We start from the raw sequence: 23859 nt of genomic DNA on the forward strand, positions 1-23859 counted from the left end.
TGACATGATTAAATATAACATAAAGAATGAAATCGTTTTTGCCACATGTTTTGCTTCACTTCAATGAATGCGATGCTTGTTCCGGTGTGCATGCCTTGGCCACCAGGGAGCAGTATACTACAGACATATTGACAAACTGAGACGGTCATAAAGCACTCCGATCGCCATAGCAATTCTTGCCGCTCTTTGCAGAGGATATACCTCTGTTAATTTTGTTTTATTTTCTGTCTCCGTGTGTTGCTCCACCGTTTATGTGTAAATATCCATCGCCTAAAGGAGTAGAATATGACACAGATTTGATTTTTTTTAGCCTGTCTATGGCATTTTGCATTGCTTCTTAACATTAAGCTAAAAGGACTCGTTGCCGAAGATGAGGCTATGCAGTTACTTAAAAGACACAAAGTGTGATTCCTCTTTGTATCATTTTTAGTTTGACAGTGAACGTCAGCTGGGGGTGACAACAAAACGGCTTGAAGTATCCTGCTTTTTCCTATTCTCTGGGCTAAACGCAGCCAAAAGATATTTCTTGGTGGCAGGAGGCCTTCCGTCGGCAACTAGCATCTGAAAAGGAGATAACCCCGATCATAACACCCTTCACCTGTACGGTAGTGAGGCGTCAACTCACCATCTGAGGCTTTTTCTTCTTCTTCTTTATTGCTCTGAAGAAACCCTGCTTCTCTTTCTCCTTGGACGGCTCGACCGGATTCAGCACCACCGTGTCAGGGCCCGTCCTCACGGTGGGAGGGGGGGGGTGGGGGGAGAGTCAGCGCGTTAAGAGCAGAGACGCTACGACAGAGAAGCGCGATTTGATGCGCGGGACGGGGTGCTCACCAGGGGTCGAAGGCGGTCTGGCGTTTGGAGTGGGCGGCCAGGCTGCCGGCGTCGCCCGTCATGGCCGAGCCTCGCACCTGAGGGCGGCCGTCATGGAAGGAATTGTCTGGCCGAGGAGAAGGGACTGTTCAACAAACACCACAGAGACCATCACTGGCCTTTTAGGCACCAACACAACACAGCAGAACCACAACAGATACCCAGTATCTACCTGTACCATCCAAAGCACAACATACAGTCGGTCAAACAGAGTTTTCGAGGGAAAGCAGATTTTATGATCCAAAGCATACCACATCAGATGCCGAACATCAATCTATATCCAGAAGCAACAACTCATGATCTAAAGCATATCGCAGCCTATGTCCAATTATCGGCATGCCTATCCGTATATGGGAAAGATCATCTCGTGATCCAAAGCATACCACATCATTGGTTCAATATGTAAAGGAGCATGTGAGCATCCAAAGCAAATCGCATCTTAGGTCCAATATTTATCGCTGGAAAGGAATGTTCCATGATCCAAAGCATACCGCATCTGTCCAATATCTCCCAATGTAAAAGGACATGTCACAATCCAAAGCATACCACATCAAGTCGAATAAACTATCTAGGTAGGGAACATTTCATGATCCAAAGCGCACCAGGTCATATGCTCAACACCTGACAATCTATGTAGGAAAACGAACACGCCCCGATCCAAAGCACACCACACCACAGCGCATTTCCGATCAACCCACCTCTGTAGAAGCTTCCGACCTTGCGGGGCATGGACTCGCTGTAGATGTTGCGGTTCTCCTTGGAGGAGGCGCCGCCATCGTCGGCCTGAGGCTCGTGGTAGAGGCCCACCTGAGACACAAATGCAATCAATCACGCCACGGTCCTCGTGTACCCCATTCGGAATAATAATAATAAGAAGAAGAACAGCGAGTGTTGACATTATAGACTGTGCTGTATATGCACAATCCAAAACAAGGCTTCAGCCGTCACATTAGCGCAGTAGCAAAGCTGGCAGAGATGGATGGTAGACCGAGCTATTACAACACGGAGAGAGACGGAGAGTGTGCAAGGGAGTGAGTGAGAGAGAGAGAGAGAGCGAGAGAGAGAGAGAGAGAGAGAGAGAGAGAGAGAGAGAGAGAGAGAGAGAGAGAGAGAGAGAGAGATGGACCTCGCTTTTTTGCCTCTGGGTGTGAAAGTTGTCCCTGGTGGAGTCCCTGACTGGGGGTCTGCTGAGTGGGGCCGCCTCAGTGGGGGCCTGATCACTCTGGACACAACACAACAGCCACACGTGAACAACAGGAAGCGCACCACTCCACAAAGGCTCACAACACGATGCAAAAGCCCGCAGGAGCCTCTCTCTCGTCTCGCACCGTAAAACCCGCAGGTGGTGCACATCTTTTTGTCGTGCGTTGGCTCTCAACTGTCGTCACCTCAGAACCTGCATTTTTCCGTTGTGGCAAGCCACTTTTACAGAAGTAAAGAACAATAAATGTATTGTTCATAAATTTCCTTTGAAAAGAGGTGTTACATCCCGATCATATTTGTAAGTACAATCACGCACGCTTATATGTTCAGCGCGCCTTTCAGCGCAGCTTATTAAAAGTGTTGACGATAACCAAAAATTAACATTTTGCACTGATCTTTTCGTTTCGGGAAACTTTGGATTCAGACCAAATCACTCGCAACGGTTTTAACCGTCTCAATTATTCGGCTCAAAATGCACCAATGGCAGTTTTGAGGTGAGAGGCTGTTGAAAGGCCGCAGGACGTTGCGTTTACATGGCGAGTAATAACGTTTCTGACGCATGCCCGTCAAAATGTTAGGATCCAAATGAAAGATAAGTTCCACCTCATCATTAGAGTCAATATTTGTTTGAAAAACACTGACGGCGCTAAGTGAACGGGCCTTCTTGTACTGCGTGAAGACGTGTTTTTACGCTGCCTGTAACCTCGAAGTGTCGTAACCCTTCAAACTATTTTGGCTGCGTGTCCGCAACCTTCCTTAAAATGCTCCGCGATCTGCTTATGGCCCCCAAGCCACCGGTTGAGAATAATAAACAACAAGATGTGCGCTTATATGGTTTCTTACAATAGCTTCACTCTTTACTGGAAGATTATAGTCAACCCGGTAAATCGAAAAATAAATAACGCTTTTTAATCCGGTCTATCTCGCAGATTTTACACCATCGCGAGTGGGTCTAGAACGTATCCGCCGTGATAAACGTGGGCTTCACCGGAGCGGATTTGACCGGAGAGGAGCGACTGACCCGGCTCATGTCCTCCTCCCGGGAGGCCGAGTGGCGAGGCAGCGTGCGGTGTTGCAGCTGCGGCGACAGCAGCTGCAGGCTGCTGGCCCGGGTGGGCACCCCCTGCCCCACCAGCAGCCCTTCGTCGCCCCCGTGAGTCCTCTGGTGATCCCGCCGCACGTACATGGAGTGGCGGTGAGGCCTCTGCTGTGACGAGAAGGGGCTGCTGTAGCCCTGAGCGTAGGGCTCATGCGGAGCCGACAGGGAGTGCGCGTGGCTCCGCTCGCCGCCCTCGTTGGGGTCCAGGCCGTCGGGTGAGTCCTTGTGGCGGGCCGACGAGCGTCGGTAGGACGAGTCCAGTGTGTTGCTCTCGCGCTCGGTGCGCGTGCTCCCCCGTCGGTCCGAGCGCCGCACCGCCGGGCTGCTGGGCGCCGTTAGGTCCAGGCAGCTAGAGGGGAAGTAGCGACCGGCCGGCTCGTCGGCGTACAGGTGCACGTCGTTCAGGTTGCCCACCGACTTGGCGTCGCTGAGCGTGCCGTAGCTCTTGGACAAGTTCAGGTAGGAGAACTTGGGCGCGGGGGCCTCCATGTAGTTGTGGCGGCCGTGCTTCTCCGTTGACTGGAGGGTGCTGGTCTTGCCCTCCACGAAGGAGTGACGGTGCTGCTGCGAGCGGAAGTTGGATTTGAGGTACTTGGCTCCGGGGCCATCGGAGGCTTTGGGGCCTGGGCTGACGTCGAAGTCGCCCTTGTTGGCCTCGGCGGGGCTGAGCAGGTGGGGCAGGTCCACGGCGCAGGAGGCCGAGTGGTTGAACATCTGTGACGGGTAGCTCTTGGGGTGCAGCGTAGGGCTCAGGTTGATTGGTGCCGGCAGGTTGCCGTTGAGGAAGCCGCCCCCGCCGCCCCCGCCACTCTCGCCGCTGTTGCTGTTGGGGTGGAGGTCCTCGTGGCGCGGCAAGCTGGAGCAGTCGCGTATGCTGGAGCGATGGCTACCGGAGCTCTTCAGGCCGTGGCTCCTGGCAGGCGACCAAACACAGAAAGAAGTCGTAAAAGTCACAGCATCTACGAGTTGAGTGACTTCCACTTCCCTGCCAACGTTTTATTCTTTCTTAAAAAAATATTTATGTATTTATTTTTTGGTGGGCGTTGGGGGCGAGTGGGGAAAAAAGGAGGTGTTGGTTTGAGACCGACCTGCTGGGTGTGGTGTCGCCATGGTGAGGCTTCCGCTTGGTCGAACGCACGGGCGTTGGCGTGGGGGGCCCGGGCCGCTCCACCAGCCTCAGGGTCTGGAAGGCGTGGTGGTTGAGGCTCTGCTCCGTCAGGAAGCGCTCGGCAGGGTTGAGTAAAAGAAGACTCTGCAATGCACAAAGAAATAGTGGCGCTCCTCTGACTCACCGCCGTGATCAGACAAAGTACCTTCAACAGGTCCAGCAGGGCTCCGCCGACGATTCCCAGGTAGCGCCGCTCCAAGGTTTGTGGGTGGTTTACAGTAGGGAACTCGGAGAAAAATCAACAAGATACATGAGATGCACACCAGTGTTGATAGTGAGCCACATCAGTAAAATGAAACCGTATCACGATACTGGCACGTCAGAGTCCCGTTTGTGCTTTTGCTTGTTAAAGCAGAACATTTGAGTGGGCCTGGTTTGTTAAGAAAAAAAAAATTTGGCTGTCAGCATAAAAAAATCAGTGTGATAAGGCTTTTGAAACGCAGTCAGACGTCACTTGATGTTGGCCATTAACCGCAAATGCACTTGTGGGGACAAGTAACCTCAACAACGATTATGGGAGCTCGCTGTCAAAATAACAGCCCAGCAAAGCAATTGCATTGATGTCCATGTATTATTTGGAAGGCTTTTATTTTGAAGTAGGCATTCGCAAGTTGGCCGAGTTTCATCGAATGGACAAGTGTTGTTGCACCCGGCTTGACTTGGCTTTCGGATGATGCAAATCAAATAAACGGTTACCCGAGGCAGGAAAGAATCCTCGAGCATTTTTCTTTTTTTTTTTTAACGAGATACCCAAATCACTCAAGGACTCATTTCACCCCCCCAAAAAAAATTATGTCAGTACAGAACAGTATACCTATCAGGGATTGACAAAGGGGAGCAATTTGCAAAGTCATCATTATGCCTCCCTTCGCAGCGTGGGCATGTAAAAGGAAAAGGAAGGACGACCAGGCTTCCAGGACACATAATACACTATGAGTCAGTGCGATTCAATCAGTCATGGCACAGCCTGAGGAAGAGAGCTTTTTTTTTTTTTTTTAAATAAAACCAGCAAAGTACATGAGGAGCAAGACTGAGAGAAGAGGTGATGGAAACGGAGGCGAGACGGCATTTTATGAATTTGTTTTTTACCCGCAGCCCATGGAAGCGAGGGTTGCTGTAGAAGAGCTTCATCTGCTCCGGAGGAAGTGGTCCCAGAACTTTCTGGATGGTGAAGAGCTGGTCGATCTCGCTCTCGCCCGGGAAGAGAGGCTGTCCATCGCTCAGCTCTCCCAGGATGCAGCCCACCGACCACATGTCCACCGCCTTGCCGTAAGGAGCCCTGGAAACACGACGCAGGAAGTGAAATTATTATCATGGTATCAACAGTATCACTTAAAGAGTGGCCATTTGTTGAGTCATCTATTTTGAATATTCAAAAATATCAGAAGTGGTATCGGCAATACTGTCCCCATTTGTACTTGGTATTGGATTGATGGATCAAAAATAAACCTTGCAGCATGGAGCACCTCTATTTTAATGGCAATATGGCAATGCATGCTGTACTGTAATCAATTTAAAAAAAAAAAATTCTATTGGTATCAGGGATACCGGCCTTGTGTTGACTTGGTCTCAGAAAGACAGATCGGCAATACTGTCCCTGCATAGGATTGATGCCTTGACACCAAATCACTTTAACTAAAGCCCACCACGAGTTGAATGGCTATTTGAGAATGCATACACAATTATTATTTCAAAAATATATTAGTATTGGTGTCAGACTATCAGCGATACTTGCTCTGTATTTACTAATATCAAAACGATACTAAATACAGCAGTAACACACACCACTTGTAAAGTGCAATTTTCAGGATGCATCCATCATAATTATCCATTCATTTTCCGATCCGCTTATCCTCACAAAGGTCGCGGGGGGTGTGGGGGGGTGTGGGGGTGCTGGAGCCTATCCCAGCCGTCTTCGCGCAGTAGGCGGGGGACACCCTGAACCGGCTGCCAGCCAATCGCTGAGCACACAGAGACGAACAACCATCCACGCTCCCACTCACACCTAGGGACAATTTAAAGTGTTCAATCAGCCTGCCAGGCATGTTTTTGGAACGTGGGAGGAAACCGGAGTACCCGAAGGAAACCCACGCAGGCCCGGGGAGAACATGCAAACTCCACACGGGGAGTATCAAATCTTGTAATCTTGCCCACCAGTAATCGACAGTGGCTAAATGCTTTTTTCTGAGTGATTCCTAACAGACATACCCGAGCAGGAGCTCCGGAGAGCGGTACCACCTCGTGGCCACGTACTCTGTGTAGTTGGCGTCCGTTCCCTCGGAAAGATTCCGTGCGAAGCCTGGCAAGACAAGACAAGATGAGGCGAGATTGCGGTGACCAGTCTGGAACACAGTGTCCTCATTAAAACGAGAAAATGGGTCAGAGCAAAGGAGAAACACAGTGCGGGGCTGGGTGATTTGATCACAATGCTAGCTAAGTTTCATTTGAAAAATGAAAATACAAAAAAATGTTTCAGTGCTGGTTTGGCATCAAGACAAATCAAGAAAATCCCAGACGGAACAAAAGCCGACTTTGTTTTGAGAGGTGTTAATTTGAGACGAGATTTATAAACAAAGGACGAAAAAGTGTTTTAAAATTTCTGATGAAAACAAAATGGAAGATTGAATTACAAGTAGCCACTCAAAACTGGCATCGTGTTGGCCACTATGCATTCCGTGGCCAACACGGCCGGCCTCCCGTCTCTCAAAGCAGATTGCCCACATGATGTTTTCCGTCCCCGGTATCCCCTCGCTCGGTTGCCAGATTGAATCCAAGCGCGACATTAGCCTGCCGCGTTGCAACATGCTGCACGAACTGAAGCACGCGGGTCACCGTATGAGGATTTACAGTATTTGATATGCAATGAATGCGCAAACGGTTAGAAGCAATGAGAAGAAGTGAGAGAAGTGGGCCGCCGCACGTGGAGCTTGGCAGATAACCGGATGCGCTGGTTTGATCCAAATATAGCTTCAGAGCTAAAATAATACTCCGGTCGTATCGCAGCTTGACCGTCAGCTCACCAAAATCGCACAACTTGAGGATGTCGTCGGAGCTGATGAGAAGGTTCTCCGGCTTGATGTCTGAAGAACGGGCGGACAAGCATGTCAGGTTATGACATCATCACACGTCATTCAAACCAAAAGGTGGGAGCAAGAAAAGGTTTTGCTGAGTGATCCTAATCATACATTTCAGGAAGAGACATTTATATGGTTAAATTCATTCTTAAAAGTTGCACAGGGAAAAGTGAATCACACAAAACGAGTTCAGGTTAAAATAAAACAACCGTGAGGCCCATTAAATTAAAAGTAGCGCAAATCCCACAAAAGTCACACAGGTCAAAATAAAAGAAGCGTTAAAAAAAAAAATGAATGAAAAATATTGGGTAGGCTAAAATTAAACTATTGCACATCTCACAGGGTTAAAATCCCACTGAGGGGGAAAATAAGGCGATTGAAGGTCTGTAAAAAGTTGCAGTGATTAAACTAACATTCCCACAACTTCCCTAAAAGTGGCACGGGTTCAAATGAGACTGTCGTCAATAAATGTTGCACACGGTGAAATAAAACCACCATAAATCCCCCCAAAATTGCGCAGGTTAAAAGAAGAGAACCTTAAATCCCCCCAAATTGCACAGATTAAATTAGGACTAATTTAAATCTTTCCAACATTGTTCAGAAACCCTCCAAAAATTGTGCAAGATGAAATATGACTCCCACCCATCCCCTAAAATTTGTGCAGCTCAAATCACAAGTGTTTTTTTTAATCAAATTAATTCAACAACAGGTCTGATTTTTTTTCCTTTTTTTTTAAGCATCGCCTCACCATTTGTTGGACTGCGGAACGCCTGGCATTTATTTTTACAACTTCAGAGTGTCCAACTGCCCTGAGAGATAACAGCTAAAAGGATGCAGCAATTAAAGAAACATGAAAATTCACAGATTGTAAAGCGGGAAAAAGGCATGACTTATTTATAAAGGACAAACCCAAGGAAGCAGAAGGAGTCGTATGAAAGCGCGGGAAGATCCCGGCGGCCATTTGGACAGCTCAGTGCCATCTGGCTTCCTGAATTGTCCACCAAAAGCTAAATGCAGTGGTGTGAAGTAACCAACAGTACAAATAGTATCGAATGGGTGTGGGATATAATTGACAGTCAAAATTCATTTTTATTTTTTAACACATTTAAGAGCGGGGATTTATTTATTTTTATTTAAGAACCAGAGTTGAATCAGTTCAGATTCATGTAAATCCCACAAAAATTGCACAGGTTAATGTGTGACTATATATCTCCGAAAAGTTGTGCAGGTTCAAACAAGACGAACACAATCTTCAAAGAGTCATAACAGTTAAAGTAAGGTTACAAAAAAATTTTAAAAATCGCTAAAAAGTTGCAGAGGTGAAAATAACAATACAATAAAATCTCCCAGAAGTTGCACCGAATAAAATCCCACAAAGTTTAAACTGGCTGAAATTAGACTACTCTAGCATGCGTTAATAAAAAAAAGATAAATTCAAAGGAAGTTGTGTCGGTTAAAATATGACTACTTTAATTGCCCCAGAAGTTGCAGAGGTTAAAATCAGACCACCTTAAAAACCGTGTGAGACCCTTACCTCGGTGAACGATGTCATGCTTGTGGCACCAGTGGATGGCCTTGATCAGCTGATAGATGTAGCTGCGTGCCTTCTCGGCGGGCACGCCGTTGGGCAGCTCCTCCAACAGCTCCAGCATGTTCTAGAGAGGAAACAGAAAAAAAAAAAAAAAACACAAATTGACCAACAGAAAAGGGAGTTGAAATTCGCCGAGGCCCGGTGCGGAAGGAACGGCGGCTCACCTTCTCCACGTACTCAAAGACCAGATAGAGCTTCCCTCGCCGCCGGAACGCCTCTTTGAGCTCCACGATGTTCTCCTGCTTGAGCGTGCGCAGCATCTTGAGCTCCCGCAGTGTCGTTTCTTTGACCTCCTCATTTTCTGAGTCAAATAAACTTCCCTCAAAAATTGGGCAGCTTCAAGTAGGGCTAGCGTAACTCCCAACGAGGTTGCTCAGGTTAAAATAAAACAAACGTCAATCCCACAGAAAGTAAAATCAGGAGCTTAAAAAGTCACCTTACCTTCGCTGTCTTTGAATTTCTTTATCGCCACAATTTCGTTGGTGTCCTGCAAAAAAAAAACACAGCATACGCCAAACAGTTTGTGTAAAGTCTCTTCAAAGGTTGAGTACTGAGGGTAACAGTTTGAACGTAGAACAAACTGATTCACTTTTCATGTTATTCCTAAATGAGGTCAAAATTCCGTTGGGTGGCAAACCAACTCGAGTCACACATCAGTTTCAAGGTCTTAATGAAGGCTGTTGAGATGTGTGAATATTTTGTCAATACGCTCTCATATGGTGATACAAGGATTGGAAAAAAATATTTTTATTCATCACGAGCTCATTCAAATTATGACAAAAAGTGGCACGGGTGTACTTGAATTGAATTGCTCCCGTGACCAAGCTTTTAAATCAATTTATTTATACATGAAATCCATTTTACCCATTGAAATGAATTGCAATCTCATGAATCAGTTGAAGACGTTGGAAAAAAAATAATTTGTAATTTCATTATTGTCCACTGAGACAAGCTGAAAGACAATATAAATTAACAATTTTGTCAACCCCCCCTTTGAGAATCTCGCGCTTCTTTTCATGGCCTACTTGTGAGGCCCGCTGGCATTTGCGCTTGGAGCTCTGCTAAAGGCAAAAACATGGTGGAAAAGGAGAAAGGACAGCCTACAAACTGACCTGCGAAATAAATGATCATTGTGTAAAAAATTCATTTCTATACAAATAGTCTCCACACCAGTCGCCTCATGTCGCCAAAAATATTTCTACCTCCTCCCGTCTCGCTTCTCTGGCGATATCAAGTGACAATATTAGCCCCCGCACGTATATTTGCTTCTTTAAAGAGTGCACCACATGTCTTGTTTTTTTTTTTTTAAAAGATGGTCACCCAACGTCGTGCTTCGTTCGCATGCGTGGTCGAATCACGGACACGTTGCGTTCATATTAGAAGTGGCATTGTTTTTGTAATGTGAACGAGGAAATCAAAAATCCAAAGTGAGCCTCACACTCTGCCGTGTGAACGTAGCCGATTACTGTTGGCTAAAGTGCGTCGACAGAGAGGAGAAGGGTAAACATAGCTGTGCTGACTATTGATTTAAGTCCAGAATGCAGGAATGCACCCCTGAATGGGCTTATCGCTCCATGAGTCTCTTTGTCTACACGGTAGTAAAACATTGACAGCGTCAAGGCTCTGACTCCTTTCACACATCCTCGAAAGATCCAGAAAATGCCCGCATTTTTTAAAATTAGGTCACATTAGGCCATTTTATAATGTTAAATCATCCGAGCAATGGAAAAGTCAAGTGAACAAATAAGCATAGTTTACGATTAGAAAAGGTCCCGAAATGATCCAAACTGGCAAAGGGCCCCATGTCTGTATTTTTTGTTTATCTGTCAGGGTACAAACAAGTTTAAAGAGCCCACCGTTGCACCGAATGCAATTTGAAGAAAAAACCACTAGTGGTTGAAATCGAGACAAAGGATGGACATCCTAATTCAATTCAAACGAACTGTCAACGGTTCTGGTGCAAAAAAAAAAAAAAAAAACCCCAAAACAAAACAAAAGAAAAAAACGTGTGTACTTTTGTACATTCCGTCTACTCTTCAGTTCTCTTTTCTGTCATATGGTGATTAATAATTATTGTATGTTTAAAGCAACATCCCGGTTAGTTCCACTGAATGTTGAAAGTGTCTCTATTAACTTGAGTGATTCTAAAAAGACACAAAACCAATCCTGGCTGACATCACCTCTGTGTTCTTTTTCAATGAACAGGAACAGACGGAAGAGCGACTAAGTGATATCTGCCATCTAGTGGTGAATGGTAAGATTACAACTTAAAATTCATGAAGTGTGGTAGGGGAAGCATTTTTTAAAGTCGCCAAGACCTGACTTCCCAAATGTGTGTGTGTGTGTGTGTGTGTGTGTGTGTGTGTTACAATGCAATTGGTTGATAGGTCGATATCAATTACTTCGATGCTATCAACATGCTAAATCCTAAACTCCTGCTTCTGTGATGTGCTCATGTCCACAATGTACATCGTCGGAGAATCCATGAAGTGCATCCAACTACTTCCCAAAGCGTGAATTAAACGATTGCATAATGATTAAAGACTCCATTCAGCCGTTTTAGAAGATGACGCCCGCCACCGTGGAGTGAGTCAGCGTGAACATCTGATGTTGATCAGAGACAGCTCCCGTCTTTTATTTTCGGACTCTTCTGGCTTGCGTAACGGCGACAATGCAATTCGTTTCCTTACCAATCCATTTTCAGAGCGGCTGTCGAGCTGTGGCAAAGAACAAATGTATAATAATCTGCCCGCCCCCTTTCTGAAGGGAACGGTTATTTATGTAGGCCCGTGAGGGGAAAGTGGGACAGGAGAGGAAAAAGGGGGACTTAAATAGGTCACCTTGACGGGGAGCGCTCTAACGGAAATGCTCGACGAAGTTGGACTTTTCACGTCCGTCTTTTAATGTGACCTAAATTTATCCCAAATATTATTGTTGACTGAAAAAAAAACCCGGACATTTTGTGGCAATAGTTGCAATATTAATTCTAATAAACACTGGGAAGGACCAAGAGTTGTCTGTGGAGTTTATTCCCCGCAAGAAAGGAGAGAACTTGCATAGAGCAGCTCAAATGAAAGGCAATATACGGGGTCTTCGGAGTGAAAGATTCGCAAGCAACACAAATGACAAGGACAAAATTAGAATTCATACTTAATTGCGAGTTGCAATGTGAAATCCGCTGTGTCTATTTTGCTTAATCACCGGTGTCGCCCGTAGTAAACAATCATTCACCCGGGCTGCCTTCCGTTCCCGCGTTCACGAGCACTGGCTGGCTGGCTGTCAGCGGGATTTGTTAAGGCCTTAAAATAAACAATAAAAGGGCAGCTGTTGCACGGAGCCCACTCACAGTCAACGGCAAAGGATCGCCAAATGTGACATAAAGCCGGTACATATAACGGTCATAACATTTGGTTTCGACCTGCTTTAAATAGACGAGTGCGTTATGTTCCCAGATAGTGACGTGAACGTGCATTTAAAAATACAACGGCTCAAATCGATTTGAAATACACTTTCCCCATTGAAATGAATGGAAATGCCATTAATCCGTTCCGGCCCCTTAAAAAAATTAAATTAAAAAAAAAAAAACAAAAAAAAAAACTCACATTTAAAAAATAAATAAAATGGCCGTGTAAAATATTCTAAGAGCAAACACTAGCTACACAATGAAATATAATTTTAAACATTTTTAATTGATTGCTTATTTTTCTCAACTCACATTATGGGGCACTTTTAAACCACGCTATTACTGCATTTTGGCAACAAAAAATGGTCATGATTTCCAACAGCTAACAAACTTCAAAAGGTGCTGGTAATGCCAGGTCAGACACACACACAAAAAAAAAAAAAAACAGTTCTATAGGTCATGTTGCTTTCACACTGCCTGAAAACAACATGCCCTTTGACAATTTTTCTCCATGCTGCTGTACTGTGTGAACAGCATCAACACCATTTTTTTAAATCCAAACTGACACAGAACAAGGGAGGAAATGGTTTGGTGAGAGCATCACTCCCGCTAAAAGCCAACATTTTCCGAACTTGACTCCCTCGTCTCCGTTCTGTATCAAACATTGCTCTATTCTATTTCTGGCCTCGCTCATTTCGGCGACTAAACACATGTATTGTACTTTTAATTTGGGGGTGGGCGTGAACAATGAGCAGCTGCGACCCATCAAGCGCCATTTTCTCCACGTTTGGTGGGCGCAAGCTTCCGTGAGCTGCGTGTGGGCCCATTCACTCCGACAATACAATCGTTTCCACATGGCAATGGTCCACATTGATCAGCGGCCAGAGTTTTTCTGCCTGCTGTGCCTCCACGCGTCCTGCCATGCATTGAGCCGCCTCAAAAGGTACGGATGGCATCTATTAGTGACTTTCCCGCAGAGTGAGAGCGACGCAGAGAGGGGCTCCGTGTTGCCATTCCGCTGCTGGATGCCACACGAACCAAAATAAATAATATGACGCTGAATGGAAGCATTTCTGTCTTCGGAAGGACCTGGTCAATTTTTCACATTTGGAGATATTTTCAGAAGCCTGTTTTACGCTGTAAAAACTGGTACAGTCCCTGTTTTATTTTTATTTTATGGGGTGATGCAAGCTCTAAACTTACAAGTGAGCTTCAAACACTCGACTGCACTCAGTTAGCCATGGCTGGTGGGGCACGGGGATGACATGCAAAAGAAGCAACGGGTTAGCCGGTCACTTGTGAGCTCAGTCCAATAAACGGAAACTATGGTGTGTGCATGTGTGACGCTTGCCAGCTCGTGCTGTGCAAAAGCCTCAGGACGAGCAGCAAAACTGCTAGGTTAGCGCACTCAACTCCCAACCTGGGTGACGGCGGTAACGCGGGTTCGGGCCTCCGCGCTCGACGACTGTCTTCACGCATCGACCGTGCCTGTGACTTTTTGTGCGACGAGAGTGACTTTTGACACACGACAGTAACACTGTAGGGAAAATGAATGAAGATCAAAGTCACGGCAGCAAGGCTAAAACTGTACGATATACGGAGAAAGGGGTGTGGAAATTAAACAAAATTGTACATTCTACTTTATTCTAATGTTCATGGCAACAATGTAAATTCCTTGAAAACTGGTTCAACCAGATATTTGAAAACGGTACAGAGGAGATATTGTTGGGATGTATTGAATGAAGAGCTTTTTTTCCCAGGGCCCGCAAAAGTCAAAATATTCCCCAATTTTCTACAGCCCAGAATGGGGATACAAAGTCTTAATCACACTTTGCATGATGACTGCAGGCCATTGTGACTGAGTGGCTGATGGCAGATGGAGGCAGAATCTTCCTCAGCTATTCAATAAGCAGCTAAGGACTGTCGTCTGGCAAGCTAGCGAAGCGGAGGTCACTACTGTAAAGATGCAAGAACAAGGGAAAAAAAAACTGCGAGCGTGTTTACTGCAGATCTATTGTCAGTGGGAGGCAGCCGATTTCTCTTTGCTTTTTCCTTTTTTTTTTCCTCCCCTTCCTCTGTGTTCTGGTGTCAACGCTCAGCTCGTCCTCTTCCTTAAATGGAGCGAGATGACAAGACGGGAGGCGGTAGTGTGGGTCGCTGAGCCACTTACTGCTGCTCAATATATGCTACGATACTTTAGGTTTGATGCTCTTGTGGAAAAAAAGAGCTTGATCGAATCTTACCTTGTGTCTGCACTTGAGAACGACTCCATAGGCACCTAGACAGAAGGAAAGACGGTCATTCCAGAATTGGAGATTTCACATGAAATGTCGATAATGCATCTCAAAAAATAACTCTCTCTCGATATATGCACAAACACAACCAAAAATAAGTGTAAAATGAACTTTTTTTTGTAGGGTTTAGTTGATTTGTCTTGTAATTTTTCACAGATATGGATTTGGAGTCAGCCAATCCTCCATTAAATGTCTCCAGTTGTTCCAGAATGCTGCTGCTCGCCTCTTGACAGGTACTCGTAAGAGGGAGCACATCACTCCTACTCTGCGTTCTACAACCAGGTTGGAAGAGGCTCTGAGGAACAGTTCCAGGTCCAAAAAAGTGTCATGGAAAAGTGACCACACAGGGTGGAACCAGGCTGAGAACCAGAGTAGAACCAGTACACTGGAACAGGGGCTAAGTTGAAGGCGTGCGTCTCATATTTTGACCGTTGATTGAAGGGTACGCTCGACGAAGCAGCAAAGTCTTCGTATTGTTCGACGGATACTTTTCTTAGAGGCGTTTCCACTGTGCAGGTGTACCTAATGCTGCGGCCAGCGAGGGTATGCAAGTGTTTTCCCTTGCTGCCGTTGGTGTTGTTGTCATGCCAACAGATTCTGGCAAAAAAAAAAAAAAAAGACCTTTTTCTCATACAAATCCAAGCGTCTCCTCGACGATGACGCGGCAAGAGCACATAATGCTCACACATTTACCAAGATAGCGAGAGAAAAATTTACACTACCGTCTTACTTGAACGAATAAGACTTTGGGGGGGATTTATGGTCATCTTATTTTAAGCTAAACAAGCTTTGGTGGATCTAAGGTTGCTTTATTTGAACCCAACGAAATTTTAGGGGGGTTGTGGTCATCTTTTCTGAACGCGCGCAACATTTGGGGAATATATGCTGCTATGATATTAACCTGGGCAATTTTTGTCTCTTTTCTATTTTTTTTTTAATTTAAAAGTCTTTTAGGGCTATTTAATGAGCGCATCATGGATGACAAAAGGGACAGGTGGCTAAGGAAGTAGGACACGAGCATTGGCGAGTTAGTGCTCTTGTGACGTTATCGACCCTGGCAGTCCCTCGCTCAGTGCCCCGTAGGCGGGTTGGAGGGTGGGAGTTGGGAGCTTCAGGGCGGATTTTTGGAGCGAGCAGGCAAATGACGAGCTGCTGGCCAATTCTTCGTCAGCTCATCTCTCACTCGACGTCTTCAAATTGAGCATCGGCACTTTTTGAATTCCAGTGCCTCTACAAAATGATAACAAGATGGACGAATTCCCCAACTCTTTTATTTATTTAAAATAAATATTAGAATTTAATTTTTTTTATTTTACCCCGAACACCACTTTCCCTCTTCGACACAAAAATGGGTGGACGTGTCGATCATAAAAGGACACCTGCCAAAATCTCAAGTACATACGCCTGAAATGAAAAAGGAAGTCAGTCAATTTGGGCAAATTCCCAGACTGTCACTCGCCAATGCGTACAAATGAGCCTTAATCGGAAGCAACCTCAACAGATGGACAGTGGCATGAAAGTTTGATGACCATTTTGAGGATTGGCCAGTTAAAAAATAAATAAATAAGGAAATAAAAGATGCGCTGGTGGAGGACAAATTGAATGTCACTATCCTCCTTCACATGGACACACAGAAGCTGCTTAATTACATAAGCAGTGAATAGAGTGCCTGGCGCAGCCGCGTGAGCCATTGACAACAATTGAGTGACCTTAAGTGCACAGAGGAAAAATCAATGACCGCGCCGGACTCGGCGCATGGCCCGAGTTAAATGCCGGAAACTTTTTTTTTTACATGCCGGTCCTCATTCACTCCGTGAACAGCATCATCTTTTCTCACAATGGCGACACATAATTTCAACGAGCTACCGCGACACATACTCTGTTCGAGTGTGTGGTACATAAACTTGTCGCACTTCGATGTGTTGCCATTTCTCATGATCGACCTGACGAGCCGTGACTCATTTCATCATTTTTGTCTTCAACTCAAAACCTATGCTGACCTCAAATCCAAAGGGATGCGACGCCACCATCTACAGGGATGTGTTCGTCATTACAACGGTTTACGAACTTGAGTGTCAGACAAGCTGGCTGAGACCCTCTTCCACACCTACCCGTTAAAAAACACTTGACGAATATATCCTTCGTGGCAGTAACCGGTTGGATTCCAGTCGCCAGTTCTAAATGCCCACAGCAGTGAATGAGTTTATGAAAGGTTCGACAACTGCGCGGGGGACTCACCTTCACCCACAATCCCAAGGACCTCAAATTTATTCATGACATCACCGATGTCACCTGGTCTTCACGGAGTCAAAGGCTCACGGTGCTCGGGCAGAGGGGGGCGTGGCCAGCTGCTGGCTCCCGTCGAGTGCAGCACCCCTCGCCGCATGGCCGTCACCTGCAACCCAAACGCGGTCATGTCAGACCTTCTTTGGAAAACGGACTTTTCAAAATGTGTGTAGAAATTCAGTCCTTTGGTACCTTGACCCGTGCACCAACTTGTGAGTTTTGAGTTAGGATCCATCACTTGATCAAATTTCCATAACCAAAGAAGTCATATTGCATCACAAAGTTTTTTTTTTCTATTCCTCACCACATGCAAATCTAGCCATCTGTCTGTCAGAAAACTATCTGGATGAGATGAGCTAAGTCTTCCGACGACTTGTAGTCGTGGGAGTTCATCGCTTTTAACGTTTACACTGTAGCTTATTTTGCATCTAAAGCGGTCAAAGTCTATCCTCTGGCGCTTTTTTGCATATTGACTCAGGCAAGTCTCCATACACCACTTTTCACTCCAATTCATCTTCTCCTGCTTGCCGATGTGCCAAAATAAACTCCACGGACCCCCACGAGGCTCAAAACACCTGAGAGTGGACCGGCGCCTTTTGTGTACCGACGAATTGTCAACACAAGGAGCTTTCCGAGACTTTCCCAAAACAAGCCACCAATCGTCTACGCCCTACCCTCTCCAAGGGCCGAAAACAGGAACGAAATGGCTTGTGAATCGTTGTGCGGTTTCTCGGCGCTCTTGCTATCAACACGGTGACTCATGCGTGGTGAGGATAACGGGAGTCTGTGCGGGGAGCTGAAAATATACACTACTTTTAACACCTTTCCCCCACAGCATCAACGTACTATTCTCAAGGTGAAATTGGCTCAAAAGGCGGCTATTTCAAGGGGGCGCAACATCAAACAATATTTTGGGAGAGGGGTCTGACTACATTCCCTTGATGGCGTAACTGGGAAAAACGCGTGTGTTTTGCTTTTTTTCTTTGACTTATTTGTGTTTCTTCTATGTGGTGTCAACACATAAGCGCATGAGTGATATTTTTAATAAAAGATGGCATTTGTTTACAAAGTACGACGTCCACATTGTGACTGTTGATGTGCCTCGCTAAGTCGCCACTGTTTTGGGCAGCAACAGAGAACAAATGGGCTCAACGCTGAACAATACAGTGCGATAGCTCAGTAGTTATGACTGTTTTTACAGAAGTCCTACCTCCAAAAAAAATATATAGCTTGCACGTCAAGTAGCACCATCACGGCCAACATTAAAATACGGTTGCATAGTAGGCCAAAGTCATCATTGATAACAAAAGAAAGGCTTTTTTTCACCCCCAAAAAATGTAGTCAATATTATTATAAGCCACTGCAACATTACATTAAATAACGATGGACGCAGATGATGATTTGTCAATGTGTCAATCTGCAGAAGTATACGGCCAACTGGTGTCGAGGAGGACCCAATGTCAGATTTTTTTTTTGGGGGGGGGGCGCTAAAGTACCGGTGGCTTGTATAGGCAGGCCCAATGGGGACCCAATACCTTAACATAAGGACTGCATTGGTACTTGCCCGTCCCGAGTTTTATCCAAAATGGAGTGGTGAGGACTAGTCATCCATTTATCAATCTCAGTAGATCCCAATTTGATACAGACGTTAATTAAGAGGATACCTCTTTGCCAGAATACTGTGTCCATGGAAAATAAACGTACATAATGATTAAACGTTCAACATTTCTACTTAGGCAATCAGTGGGCCCCGAAAGAAAAGACCCGCGAACCACTGTTTGAGAAAACGGGTCGGCGTGAGTGCGTGTGCGCATGCGTGGGCTTCAACTCCCACCTGAAAACACCCAACTAGTGCAACATAACAGCAACAACGAACGTCCGAGCGTGAAGCGTATCACTAGAACGGACTTCAGTAGTGATTTACAACTGAAGCGAAAAATGAGGTTATAACTGTGTGTGTGTCTTTTTTTTCTCGCTACGTAAACACCCGAAGCAGCAACGAGCCGCGCCGTCAACACTCGTCACCGCCTCCTCCTCCACCTCCGCATCGTCCCAAAAAGATAAACAAAAGTACTCACGCCTGCAACCCAAACGCGGTCATGTCAGACCTTCTTTGGAAAACGGACTTTTCAAAATGTGTGTAGAAATTCAGTCCTTTGGTACCTTGACCCGTGCACCAACTTGTGAGTTTTGAGTTAGGATCCATCACTTGATCAAATTTCCATAACCAAAGAAGTCATATTGCATCACAAAGTTTTTTTTTTCTATTCCTCACCACATGCAAATCTAGCCATCTGTCTGTCAGAAAACTATCTGGATGAGATGAGCTAAGTCTTCCGACGACTTGTAGTCGTGGGAGTTCATCGCTTTTAACGTTTACACTGTAGCTTATTTTGCATCTAAAGCGGTCAAAGTCTATCCTCTGGCGCTTTTTTGCATATTGACTCAGGCAAGTCTCCATACACCACTTTTCACTCCAATTCATCTTCTCCTGCTTGCCGATGTGCCAAAATAAACTCCACGGACCCCCACGAGGCTCAAAACACCTGAGAGTGGACCGGCGCCTTTTGTGTACCGACGAATTGTCAACACAAGGAGCTTTCCGAGACTTTCCCAAAACAAGCCACCAATCGTCTACGCCCTACCCTCTCCAAGGGCCGAAAACAGGAACGAAATGGCTTGTGAATCGTTGTGCGGTTTCTCGGCGCTCTTGCTATCAACACGGTGACTCATGCGTGGTGAGGATAACGGGAGTCTGTGCGGGGAGCTGAAAATATACACTACTTTTAACCTTTCCCCCCCACAGCATCAACGTACTATTCTCAAGGTGAAATTGGCTCAAAAGGCGGCTATTTCAAGGGGGCAAAACATCAAACAATATTTTGGGAGAGGGGTCTGACTACATTCCCTTGATGGCGTAACTGGGAAAAACGCGTGTGTTTTGCTTTTTTTCTTTGACTTATTTGTGTTTCTTCTATGTGGTGTCAACACATAAGCGCATGAGTGATATTTTTAATAAAAGATGGCATTTGTTTACAAAGTACGACGTCCACATTGTGACTGTTGATGTGCCTCGCTAAGTCGCCACTGTTTTGGGCAGCAACAGAGAACAAATGGGCTCAACGCTGAACAATACAGTGCGATAGCTCAGTAGTTATGACTGTTTTTACAGAAGTCCTACCTCCAAAAAAAATATATAGCTTGCACGTCAAGTAGCACCATCACGGCCAACATTAAAATACGGTTGCATAGTAGGCCAAAGTCATCATTGATAACAAAAGAAAGGCTTTTTTTCACCCCCAAAAAATGTAGTCAATATTATTATAAGCCACTGCAACATTACATTAAATAACGATGGACGCAGATGATGATTTGTCAATGTGTCAATCTGCAGAAGTATACGGCCAACTGGTGTCGAGGAGGACCCAATGTCAGATTTTTTTTTTGGGGGGGGGGCGCTAAAGTACCGGTGGCTTGTATAGGCAGGCCCAATGGGGACCCAATACCTTAACATAAGGACTGCATTGGTACTTGCCCGTCCCGAGTTTTATCCAAAATGGAGTGGTGAGGACTAGTCATCCATTTATCAATCTCAGTAGATCCCAATTTGATACAGACGTTAATTAAGAGGATACCTCTTTGCCAGAATACTGTGTCCATGGAAAATAAACGTACATAATGATTAAACGTTCAACATTTCTACTTAGGCAATCAGTGGGCCCCGAAAGAAAAGACCCGCGAACCACTGTTTGAGAAAACGGGTCGGCGTGAGTGCGTGTGCGCATGCGTGGGCTTCAACTCCCACCTGAAAACACCCAACTAGTGCAACATAACAGCAACAACGAACGTCCGAGCGTGAAGCGTATCACTAGAACGGACTTCAGTAGTGATTTACAACTGAAGCGAAAAATGAGGTTATAACTGTGTGTGTGTCTTTTTTTTCTCGCTACGTAAACACCCGAAGCAGCAACGAGCCGCGCCGTCAACACTCGTCACCGCCTCCTCCTCCACCTCCGCATCGTCCCAAAAAGATAAACAAAAGTACTCACGCGGTCAATGTCGACGAAGTAAATGTTGAAAGTGGGCCCGTCCATCCATCCGCTGACGGAGTAGCTGTGTCTCTGGCAAGCAGTCAGCTTCCAATCCACCGACTGTCTGGCTAAAGTGCGCTTTTGACAAGCTGCTAGCTACCCGTCGTCCAGGCAACGTCTTTGAGTGGCGGCTGCGTGCGGCCAATCGCAGCGGCCGATACGCTCGCTCGGGTTCTCTCCCCCCCTGGTAAACGGACCAATCGGAGATCGCGCTTTTCGCTGCGGCGCTGGCGGTGTGTTTAGCGCGAGGTGGGATATTGTTGTTCTAAATTCTCAATTACATAATTCACAAGATCACACGCTCACTTCCAGACAAGCACACGGGACGGTCAAATGAAACGTCTACTTGAGAAAGTTCAAACGAAATGTCTACTTGAGAAAAAGATAGATAGGTAGGTAGATAGATAGATATCTATTTACCTACCTATCTATCCATCCATCCATGCATCCATCCATCTGTTGGAACGGCTTTAAGTCCAGCTCATATACACCATATGTCCAACACATCCCATGATCCAAAGTTACCTAAATACATGTCCCAGTCCTACATCTATCTGGATAGGAACAACTTGTGACCCAAACGATACCACATCGTATGTCAATCTCTCTATGACTGTAGAGCCAGAACCATCTATTCATCTCCAACACTGACAAAAGCCCAGTCGGTGAAGGGGATGGCGCAACAAGCTTCCTTTTCCTTCTCCGTTGACAAATGTCTCCATAGGGATAAGTGGTTTTTGCTTTATTTTAGTCTTACTTTGCAGTAGTGAGCATTTCTCTCTACTCTTGTACGTATACAACACTGATGCCTGTATAATTAATTCAGGTTTTATGACGTTGACTTTTGAGTAAAAAAAAAAAAAAGCAAAATATTTTTATAACGCATAATACTGTCATCTAGTGGAAAGAAATAAAAACGCGCCTCACTTAAGAGGGACTTTTCCACAGTCAGAATAAAGATGGATAAAGTTGGATTTTACAAAGAAAAACTTGAGAATAAAATTTAAATTTGAGAACAAAGTCAATTTCATGACACCGGCTTTTGAAAAGAATTTTTTAGTGAGACAGCAAAAAAAAGGTAATTTCACGATGAACTAGTCATAATTTACGAGAATAATGTTACAATACTACAATGCATTTTATGAGAATGAAGAGGAAACACAAGAATAAAGTTGTAATTTTATGAGGAAAACCTGTTCTTCAAGAAAGTTAAATTGCAATATTATGAGGGAAAATTTGTAATTGACCCTGACAAAGCTGTACATTTTCAAGAATTAAAAAATCATACAGAACAACATCGTAATTTTACAGAACTAAATCGTATTATTTTGTGAAAAAAGTGTCAATTTTACGATAAAAATCATAATCTATAAGACTTTATTACAAGTTGTAGTCCAAGAATATTAAATTGAAATACCGTGTGGAAAAAATATATAATTTTACCCTAAAGATGCACTATTTCAAAACAAGTTTCTGAAGAAATTACGTAAATCAATTAGTTTGATTTTTTTTTACCAGATAAAATATTACGAGAAAAAGTGCTATTTTTACGACAATACAGTAATCATAATCTCGGACAATGAGGTCGTAAAAACACAAGAACAACTCGTAATTTAACAACATTGCAACAACTAATTAATCAGCAAAAAAGGTCACTTCGAATATTAGAGACTTGAAACAGAGTTAAAAGCTTTTATCACAAATATTCAAAATGTTAATTTTGACCTCAGTTGAGACATGTTTCAGTACAGTTGAAATTGAAATATAGGTTCATCTTCCATTTTGGGTTGATGATCATTTTCCATCTGACCCCGGAGGAGTCAGATGGAAAATGTTGAACCTCACCACACGTCACCCCCAACGCCACCGAATACTACTACTCACGCGAAGTCTGATGCGTCATTCAAGGAAGGTGGGAAGTTGCAATTATCCCAATGAAATTGTCCCAGTCCTGAACTCAAAGCGTTCAAGGCGAATGAATGTAAACCAAAAAGATATCCGATTCCGATAAATGGTTTGTTATTGTTCATCACAACACATCACATTTTGACCTCTAGCAAACCTTCAGAATTTCCTTATTTTACATAACTAAATGAGTATCTGATATTCAAAGCATTTCGTTCATTTCACCAAATAACTACATGTGGGAAGACAATGGCATATCTTCAATACAAATTACGTAAAGTTATTTGGAATACCTAAATTAAGATAAAGATAAGTAAATAAAGCTAAAATTATCTTTATAATCTTGTCAATTATGTTGTGCCCTTCACGGTCTGTGTCTCCATGGGCTCGCCATTGTTGAGTGACGTCAGATTGAAGTCGGTCGTTTAAATCGGAGTCCCTTTTTTCCGACTCCGCAAATGGGACCTCCCATTTCAAAGCGGTGTTGTTCTAGTGCACTTTTACAAGTCGAAAGTCGGAAAATTCCGACTTCCACCATCCTCAAATGCAGCATTAGAAACTCATATCAATTACTTTCAAACATTCAATCTCTCATTCACTCACTCTTACTTTTTTTATGAATTTTGAACCGTAGAATGTGCGACAAATACAGGGATCTCTGAAAAAAGGAGGAAAAACTACCCGGTTCTGGAAACCCAAATTCACATAGCCCGTGCCTTTAAAGTAGTTAAAAATTAAAAGTCTTCGACATGACGTTTTTTTTCCCAAGCATTACACACCCATTCATTCAGTGGAATATCCCAAAATAAAAAAAGACGTAATTATCTTTGTGTTCTATGCATTTATTTCTTACAATGGAATTCGGTGTTTATTAT

At 44.6% G+C, this 23859-nt stretch overlaps 1 protein-coding gene across 6 annotated transcripts in view; it reads right to left on the reverse strand.

Moving 5' to 3' along the window:
- LOC109520833 (cyclin-dependent kinase-like 5) overlaps nt 1–23859 on the reverse strand; it is a 29705-nt gene that overhangs the window by 2847 nt on the left and 2999 nt on the right. For 2 of the 6 annotated variants that reach the window (XM_019878344.1, XM_019878343.1), the window contains exons 1-16: nt 21038–21201; nt 16941–17097; nt 14652–14686; nt 9447–9492; nt 9170–9306; nt 8949–9069; nt 7361–7420; nt 6549–6639; nt 5430–5619; nt 4486–4566; nt 4261–4424; nt 3095–4085; nt 1997–2092; nt 1569–1677; nt 832–955; nt 626–731 (exon numbers count right to left, since the gene is read on the reverse strand). In XM_019878344.1, the coding sequence (XP_019733903.1) occupies nt 626–731; nt 832–955; nt 1569–1677; nt 1997–2092; nt 3095–4085; nt 4261–4424; nt 4486–4566; nt 5430–5619; nt 6549–6639; nt 7361–7420; nt 8949–9069; nt 9170–9306; nt 9447–9492; nt 14652–14686; nt 16941–16977 (2388 nt within the window). In that variant the 5' untranslated portion in view covers nt 16978–17097; nt 21038–21201. Of the gene's footprint in view, nt 1–625; nt 732–831; nt 956–1568; nt 1678–1996; nt 2093–3094; nt 4086–4260; nt 4425–4485; nt 4567–5429; nt 5620–6125; nt 6217–6548; nt 6640–7360; nt 7421–8948; nt 9070–9169; nt 9307–9446; nt 9493–14651; nt 14687–16940; nt 17098–21037; nt 21203–23859 lie in introns of those variants that run through there. The other 4 variants (XM_019878346.1, XM_019878345.1, XM_019878347.1 and 1 more) reach the window with 4 other exon arrangements.

The sequence above is a fragment of the Hippocampus comes genome, unplaced genomic scaffold (assembly GCF_001891065.2).
Source record: "Hippocampus comes isolate QL1 unplaced genomic scaffold, H_comes_QL1_v1.1 scaffold562, whole genome shotgun sequence".
NCBI classification, from domain to species: domain Eukaryota; kingdom Metazoa; phylum Chordata; class Actinopteri; order Syngnathiformes; family Syngnathidae; genus Hippocampus; species Hippocampus comes.